Source organism: Carassius auratus, chromosome 38 (assembly GCF_003368295.1).
Source record: "Carassius auratus strain Wakin chromosome 38, ASM336829v1, whole genome shotgun sequence".
In the NCBI taxonomy this organism is placed as follows: domain Eukaryota; kingdom Metazoa; phylum Chordata; class Actinopteri; order Cypriniformes; family Cyprinidae; genus Carassius; species Carassius auratus.
In genome coordinates, this window is record NC_039280.1 from 1,639,277 (window position 1) to 1,648,725 (window position 9,449).

Consider the following 9,449-nt stretch of genomic DNA (forward strand, 5'->3'; position numbering starts at 1 on the left):
CGCTTTTAAATGGCCTGCATGACGCAGAGCTCTGACTCATACTAAAATACCACACTTGTGATTTAAATCTGCGAGATAGTAAAAACTAAATGATTTTCACACAGATAACGATTGAATTCAACCAAATAGTATTACCCTGACATTTTCACGTTTCGTTTTAATAGTAGACTACGTAAATTCAAAAATTGTCGTGTAATTTTTACAGAATCTCATGGTATTGTATGTAAACATAATAAAGTAGGTTACTTAAAATGTAATTATTATTATTATTATTTTTTTACAACACATCATTATGTTTGTTTAAATGTAGAACATTTAAAATAAATTAACAAAAGTAACGCTTTCAAGTATTTCAGAATTTCAGAACCTTTCAAAATTTCAGTATATTTAATTAATTCAGTTAATTAATACAGCACGATGTTCAGTTTATTGTTTGCTCATTTCTTTTTGTGTTTATAGTATTTTTCATATAAAATTACACAAATTAATCATCAATTTATTTTCTCCATAAAATAAAAAATATCTGTACCGGTAAAAAAAGTTTTATTTTTATTTTGTGTTATTAATAACTTTCGAATTTATTGGTGGGACAATATTTGCTGGGAAAGTGCATTCCGAAATGTTTTGTATTTAAGGAACAATGTTTTTCTTTTTTTATGCTTTATTAATTTAATGCCACAAGAACATGAGGTATTACATGATAAAATTAACTTTACCTGCCAGAGAAAAGAGAGCGAGAGAGAGAAAGAGATTAAAATTATTACATACATTTCAATCAATGATTTCCGAGCATTACATGTTTTCCATGTTTTTTTGTTTTCTGTTTGTTTCAAGAGATTTACATATAATTTAAAGTCATTTATAAAATGTACAAATGTGCATTTGGTTAACATTGAGCCCACTTTTTCTTATGTATATGGAATTTTCCCAACAAAATAAACAACTGTTGAGAAACAATGTTTTCCTTTCGGTCCGTCTCCTCGTGACGATGACGTCACAGCGTTACCGGAAGTTCTTCCGCTCTCCTCCTCCTCCGTTCGCTCACTGTCTGGCGAAGATGGCGGACGGCGAAAATAAACGGGCCGCCGCCGCCGAGCCGCTTCTGAAGAGACCGAGGCTCGGTGAACCGGAGCACGGCGCAGTCGGCGAAACCGAACCGGTGAAGGCGGAACCGGCGCTGATGGACGAGTCACTGAACAACAACAACCACCGAACCGAACCAGAACCAAAGCCAGAGCTCCCCGGTACATCATCTGATTTATTGTTATGATTTACTGTTTATTTTGGGAGTTTTTAAAATCGATTTCTCTCATGGTGGGCTAACAGTCAGGTTTAATACATATTAACGTTACTTGGTTTTACCTGTTTTTACGTTTGTATAATTAACTTATTTAATATAATAGCTATTTTTAAATGGTTTTATTATAATAATAATAATTTATAAAATGTATTTACTTGTGTTATTATTTAATTATTCAGTTATTAGTATTATCTGTGGAGGTTCAATAATTATTGAATGTTATTGTTTTATGTTCTACATTCAAGTGTTTGTTATTATATTTAATCATTAAATATTGTGTTATCATTATTTAGATCTTAAGATTTTACTCATTTATATATTTATATAGTTTAAATATTTAAATATTATTTTTAATCTTGTATTATTAAGTAGTGCTGTTGTTGTTATCTCTTAAGTGTTTTATATTTATATACTTAAGTGTTTTATTATTATTATTTAATATTATTTTGATTTATATTATGTAATTTAATTCTTAATTAAATTCTTTTTTTATTGTATGTTATTTTACATGTTTTTATGTTCTACATTTAATGGTTTATTATTATATTTAATTATGCAATTTAATTATTAAATATTGTGTTATCATTATTTAGATGTTATTGATTTGTGTATTTTATATAGTTTAAATATTTATTAAGTAAATATTATTTTTAATCTTGTATTATTAAGTAGCACTGTTGTTGTTATCTCTTAAGTGTTTTTATTTATATACTTAAGTGTTTTATTATTATAATTTAATATTATTTTGATTTATATTATGTAATTTAATTATTAATTAAATTCTATTTTTTATAGTTTTTATTTATTTACAAAATATTTTTTAATAAATTAAAATAAATAAAATATTATATATATTTTATTTATCTATTTAAATAATTTTACCTCTCTGGTTATTATTTATATACCTTATATAAATACTTTGTTAAAATGTATTTAGTCACTATAATAATGCATTCTTGTTCTTCATGCTGATGAATGAAGCTGTAACTCCTGCAATACTTTCATGTTTATATTACCTTGATTATTTATTCAAATGAAAATAAATGTAAAATAAGTGATTTATAGGATTACATTTGAAGAATACTATTAATATAAGCACTAAGTCTTGGGTTATATAGTAACCATTGGACCGAGGCCTGTTGTATTATGCTGCTATTATTCCTCTATATAAACAGAGTTTTGTCTGGTTTGCTCCCAGACCGAATTGACACAGGTGTCCACCCCAATGGTTTCACATCTCCTGATCTTCCTCGCGCTGATGATGATGATGATGATTGCTCGTCTCACGCCAGCTCCAGTGACTGGACGCCTCAACCACAGATCAGTCAGTTAACATAGTTTCTGTAGTGCAAACCTTAAGATGCACCCAGAAAAACTTCCACAATTTCTTTCAAAAGTACATGCATAGAATCTTTTATAGAATTGTAAAAACAAAACTTCATAGATGCAAAATTTTCGGTGACAACTCAACCTTTATGAGATCAAAACAGGTCGCCTATGAGAGAGGGCTAACGTTTTTCATCATGTCTAATCAACCAATATTGTCTTAAACAGCCTGCATAGCGCTTAATCATTCATAACATGAGATTTTAACCAAATGTATTAAATCTCGATTTTTTTTTTTTTTTTTTTGAAAAATGTGAAAAAAAAAATTTGTTGTCTTTTTTGAAAAATGTGAAAAATTATAGTTTTTTTTTTTTAAAGGGGAATAATTATAGTTTTTTTTTTTTAAATGTGAAAAATTATTAGTTTTTTCTTGAAAATGTGGAAAATTATATATATATTTTTTTTTAATTTGAAAAATTTGTTTTTTGTTTTTTTTAAAAATGTGAAAAATTATAGTTTTTTTATTTGAAAAATGTGAAAAATTATAGTTTTTTTGAAAATGTGGAAAATTATATATATATATTTTTTTTAATTTGAAAAATCATTATTTTCTTTTTTTTGAAAAATGTGAAAAATTATAGTTTTTTTTTTTTTTTTTTAAATTATAGTTTTTTGTTTTTTTTGTTTTTTTAATGTGAAAAATGATAGTTTTAGACATGTAAGGTCATAACAAATATTTGAAAGTAACTATAAATCAGCAAATTTCTAAACATTAAACCTTTTTTCCCCCTTACCTGTATGCATCTCTGAAACTTTGTTTTATAATTGAACTTTTGTGGTTTGTATTGAGTGCTACTCTATTGTTCTTCAGATGTATACTCTTTGTTTGCCATGAAACGGATCAAACTCGATAAACTGGAGTCATGTCTGTAGTGCACAATTCACAATATACTGTGTGCTGAGTTGAATGAAAGCTTGGTTGTCTTTCAGGCTCGTATCGGTTCATTCAGCAGCACATCATGAGAGGAACCGACCCGAGGGCCATTCTGAGAAACCTGCTTCCCGAAACGGTTCTCCCGGCGGATCTGAACGATATGACGCTGTGGCAGATCATCATCAACATCTCAGAACCGCCCAAAAGAAAGAAACGCAAAGACGTCAACACGCTGAAGGACGTGGTGCGGCTCCTGAAAGAGAGGAAGAAGATTCTGGTGCTCACGGGCGCCGGGGTGCGTCTCTGAGATCTACTCTAAATCACACACGGACTCTCAGGATGTTTCCAGGATGTTGAATTCTCCTCTTGTTCCTCCACAGGTGTCTGTTTCCTGCGGGATTCCTGACTTCCGGTCTCGAGACGGCATATACGCTCGACTCGCTGTCGACTTTCCTGACCTCCCTGATCCTCAGGCCATGTTCGACATAGACTACTTCAGAAGAGATCCGAGGCCTTTTTTCAAATTTGCCAAGGTTCGAAACATTGCCACCTTATTTGCTTTTCAACCAATGATGGAAAACAATTACTTTAATGATAAGTTTTTAATGCACTGGTCAGTTTGGTCTAATTTGCTTCCACAGGAGAAAGGAAAATTTTTAATGTTTATTTTATTGCACTTTATCTATTAAATTCCAATACTTATCTTTTCTCGGCTTCAGTGAAACTTGCATGCAAAAGACTTTACAGTTTTATTCTCATGTTCATGTACTGTATACCTGATATATATAATATTTAACTTCTCAAAACATGTTAAATTAAATTAAAAATTAAATGTATGCATTTAGCAGACGCTTTTATCCAAAGGCTATCAATTTTTACCTATCATGTTGAAAACGTTTTTTTTTTAAGAAGTCTCTTCTGCTCATCAAAGCTGCATTTATTTGATCAAAAATACAGAAATAAAACAGTAATCTTGCTTAATGTTATTACAATGTAAAATAATGGTTTCTGTTTTAATATCCTTTAAAATATAATTTATTTCTGTGATGCAAAGCTGAATTTCCATCATATGAAGTGTCACATGATCCTTCAGAAATCATTCTTATATATCCTGATTTATTAGTAGAATTATCAACATTGTGCTGCTAAATATGTTTTTGGAAACTGATACTTATTTCAGAATTCTTTAATAAATAAAAAGTTCAAAAGAACAGCATTTATTCAAAATCTAACAATATACAGTAAATCTTTGCTATCACTTCTTATCAACTTTAACACATCCTTGCTGAAGTTTACATTTCTGTGTATATTGTTAGAAAACATTTATATTCTAAATAAATGATCTTCTTTTTAACTTTATATTAATCAAAGATTCCTGAAAAAAGTATTACAGTTTCCAAAAACATATTTAGCAGCACAACTAATAATAAATCTGAATATTATCATGATTTCTGAAGATCATGTGACACTGAAGACTGGAGGAATGATGCTGAAAATACAGCGGAGCATCACAGAAATAAATTTCTGTTTAACAGATATTCACATAGTACAAAAGCTATTTTAATTTGTAATAATATTTCACATTTTTACAGTATTTTTGATCAAATAAAAGCAGCCTTGATGAATAATAGAAACATTAAAATTGTCCTGTTCACAGACTTTTGAACGGTAGTATGCATTCGCATTCATCGATGTATAAAAATTGCATTAATAACAATATTCTCCGTTTGCTTGTACTGCAGGAAATCTACCCGGGACAGTTCCAGCCGTCTCCATGTCACAGGTTCATCTCGATGCTGGATAAGAAGGGAAGGTTATTAAGGAACTACACTCAGAATATCGACACGCTGGAGCAGGTGTCTGGGATCCAGAACATCATTCAGTGTCATGGTACATCTGCTCATAATTCCTCAGTTACACATAGATATCCATCATACTGTCAGGATCTAGACTCTTTTATTATCCTCTGTCTTTTACTCATTGTTTTAGGCTCCTTTGCGACTGCTTCCTGTCTTGTCTGTAAACACAAGGTTGACTGTGAAGCCGTAAGAGAGGATATATTCAACCAGGTATGCTCCAGTATGAACATTTAAAGGAACAGTTCACCCAAAAAATGAAGATTCGCTGAAAATGCGACCAACTTCAGATCATCTAAGTTTAGGATGAGTTTGTCAGATTTGGAGAAATTGCATTAGTGTATCATCAATGGATGCTCTGCGGTGAATGGGTGCCGTCAGAATGACAGCTGATAAAAACATCACAATAATAATCCACAGCGCATCAGCTAACATCTGGAATATTTTAGCTGGAAGCAATGTTTTAAAGTTATTATCAGCTGTTTGGACTCTCATTCTGACGGCACCCATTCACCGCAAAGCATTCATTGATGAGACACTGATGCAATGCTACATTCCTCCAAACTCATCCTAATCTCGGATGCCCTGAGCATGTCATCACTGGGTGAACTGTTCCTTTAATATGTGCTTGTGGTTGTGTTGCTGCTCGTTGTTCTGCTGCAGGTGGTTCCTCACTGTCCGAGGTGTCCGGCCGATGTCCCCTACGCCATCATGAAACCAGACATCGTCTTCTTCGGCGAGAACCTTCCGGAGTTCTTCCACCGAGCCATGAAGCAGGACAAAGATGAGGTGGATCTTCTGATCGTCATCGGCTCCTCACTGAAAGTCCGGCCGGTGGCTCTCATTCCCAGTGCGTTCTCCTCTTGTTTATTCTGCGTCTGCAGTAATTTGGGTTGCTTTCGGGTTTGAAAATAAATCTGTTGCAGTTGATCATATCATGATAACTCAGAACCTTTCGGTTAGGAATTTCTATTTTGAGTTTATTCAGATGTAATGCATCAGGTTTTAAAGGTTACTCAGCAATTTAATGGGTACTAAAGATGGTATCATTTTTTCAGATAAACCCCTTTGATCTGAAGCAGTTTCTTATTTTAGTTATTATTTTAACTATTTAACAACACATTTCCATGTTCACTGTCTCTCATCTTGATTAATTGTCACATGCAGATAAACAAGGTAATACTTTACCATTTTTTCCTTTTTTATGAAATGTATTTATTTTAAATATTCTTCTAAAATATTCTTAAATCTTTTTTAAAAGTAATTGTCACATTTTGTTTTAAGATTGCATACATGTTGGAATTTCGATAATGCTTTTTTAGTATTATTAAACACTTTACTTTGAATATTAATATATTGAATTAATATTTTGTTATTATTTATTTAAAATATAATTTCATCAAATAAAAAATAAATATAATTTAATTTATAAAAATTTAAATATATTTCATTTATAGTATTTTTATTTTTTATTTTAAGAAAAAATAATATTAATGCAAAAGATGCTTAAACCAAAGCAATCTGATATTTATTTGTGTAAAGGTTTTCAAAAACTCTTTGCCCAGATTATGTAATTTTAATGAAATATATTTGTTATAATATTTTTAAATATTTTTAAAATAATATTCTTAATGTAATTGTATTTTTATTTCATTTTAAATGTATTTAAATGCTTTTTTTTTTTAATTTAATAAAATAAAATTTAATTTAATTTAATAAATCTGGAATCTGAGGGTGCAAAAAAAATCTAAATATTAAGAAAATCATCTTTAAAGTTGTTCAAATGAATGCAATGCATATTACTAATCAAAAATAATTTTTGATATATTTACAATAGGAAATTTACAAAATATCTTCATGGAACATGATCTTTACTTAATATCCTAATGATTTTTAGCATAAAATAAAAATGTATAATTTTGACCCATACAGTGTATTTTTGGCTATTGCTACAAATACATCCCAGAGACTCACGACTGCTTTCATGCTCCAGAGACACAAAGTGAAATGATATTTGTTTTGTGTGTCTCTCTGAAGGCTCTGTACCTCATGATGTCCCTCAAGTCCTGATCAACCGCGAGCCGCTGCCGCACCTGAACTTCGACGTGGAGCTGCTCGGAGACTGTGACGTCATCGTGAACGAACTCTGCCATCGTCTGGGGGGCGACTTCGAGCAGCTGTGCTACGACTCGTCCCGTCTCAGCCAGATCACGGAGAAACCGTCCACAGGAGCGTCAGAGGACACGGCACCGTCTCTCCAGAAGAAGGAAGCGCAGACAGCAGCCGGAAGAACAAGTCCTCGTCCAGAGCCTTCACCAGAAACTAACTCAGAGCCGAAAGAACATTATCTGAAGACAGCAGATCCTCCGCATGCTGACGTGCGGAGAAGACGATGCTGGAGAAGACGACTCTGGCAGAGTCCAATCAGCAGACGACTCGGAGGTAAAGTCTGTTTTATTTTATTTCTAACACATTTTTGAGGTGTTCCTGCTGTCATTATTAATGATTTATTAGTGCATCTTATTGCAAACTACACACAAATTATCACATTAAACTTTAATCAAAATTAAATAGAATAATTAGAATAATAATAATTTATGTAGTATATTCATTTATTACATTTCTATTTGTATTATATAATATATCTTTGTTATTTATTTATATATATATATATATATATATATATATATATATAATTAGTGCTGTGAAATGATTAATCGCAAACAAAATATTTTTTTTTTTACATATTATATGTATGTTTACTGTGTATATTTATTATTTATGAATACATTTATGTTCTTATATTTTATATTATATATTATTATATTGAACTTATAAACTTAACATATTTTTCTTAAATATATGCATGCATGTTTTTGTATTTACTGTATATGTAAACCGGTTTATTTATTTATTGTTTATTTAATTTTTATTATTTTAATATATTGTAACATTTTAATTAAATTAAGTAATATATATATATATATATATATATATATATATATAATTTTTTTTTTTTTTTTTTTTTTTTATAAAGATAGCTTTATGATAAATTTTATATAATTTATATTTAGATTAGGATGTTATTTCTATTGTATTTTAGAGATAAAATCACATTAGGTGGTTTGAGTCCCCGTTCGTTGTATAAAAGATACTGAAAACCAAATCTATCAGATGTTTATCATCATTGCACGCTCACTCATTTGTTGTTTGTCTGTTGTGCAGCCTCGCAGTATTTATTCCAAGCACCGAACCGCTACGTCTTCCACGGCGCCGAGGTCTACTCGAGTTCAGAGGACGAGTCGTCCAGTTCCTGCGACAGCGACGTCGAGGAAGAAAACCCAGACAAAGACACAGAGACACTACAGGAGCGTGAACACACACTCCTTCAAACACACTGCACTGCAGAAACACAGCCACAATCCACACAGTAACTCACCAGCACTCGCTGCGTTTAATGTCCTCAAGTCTGTTTTATATATTTTTGTACCTCCTCGCTCCTAAACGTCTGCGATGTCTTCTAATGCATGCGACTTCTTTCTTTTGTTCGGCTTGTTATCCTTTCTTTTGTTTCACCAGCAGCCTTTTTTGTATTTTTGCATTTTTAGATGTTAAATACGTGTTTCATTCGGGTGAATGTTTCTGCCGGAGAACTGAACATGCCATGTACTTGCTTGGGATAAAAAAAAAAGGGAATGTTTTTCAAACCAAAGAACACTTTTTCTGTATCGTTTTCATGTTTTACACAATGTGCACCAAGACATTTGGCAGCTACGATCAGCCTACTGTTTACGTCTTTAATACTCAGTAAAGTCTGATGTTTTCCATTAGTTTTTCCTATAGAAAGACATTATTTACATGCATTCACACTCGTCTGGTTCCTGTCCTCAAGCACTTAGTAAGTTCTGAATCAGTTATTGGTTAATGTGCCTGTTGATGTTGGTTGGTTTTATAAATGCAGTGACCCAGCATTAAAATATTTCTAACACTGTTAAGTTATAATATCAACATGACTTCATGATTCCTTCATGCA

At 31.3% G+C, this 9,449-nt stretch overlaps 1 protein-coding gene across 1 annotated transcript; it reads left to right on the plus strand.

Annotated features, from left to right (window-relative positions):
• The first annotated feature begins 973 nt into the window (after positions 1 to 973).
• On the plus strand, positions 974 to 9,449 carry LOC113056620 (NAD-dependent protein deacetylase sirtuin-1-like). Its single transcript, XM_026223393.1, has 9 exons — positions 974 to 1,244; positions 2,499 to 2,624; positions 3,617 to 3,855; positions 3,941 to 4,093; positions 5,303 to 5,450; positions 5,550 to 5,629; positions 6,080 to 6,266; positions 7,454 to 7,858; positions 8,642 to 9,449. The coding sequence occupies exons 1-9, from the start codon at positions 989 to 991 to the stop codon at positions 8,848 to 8,850; spliced, it is 1,803 nt and encodes a 600-aa protein (XP_026079178.1). The 5' UTR covers positions 974 to 988; the 3' UTR covers positions 8,851 to 9,449.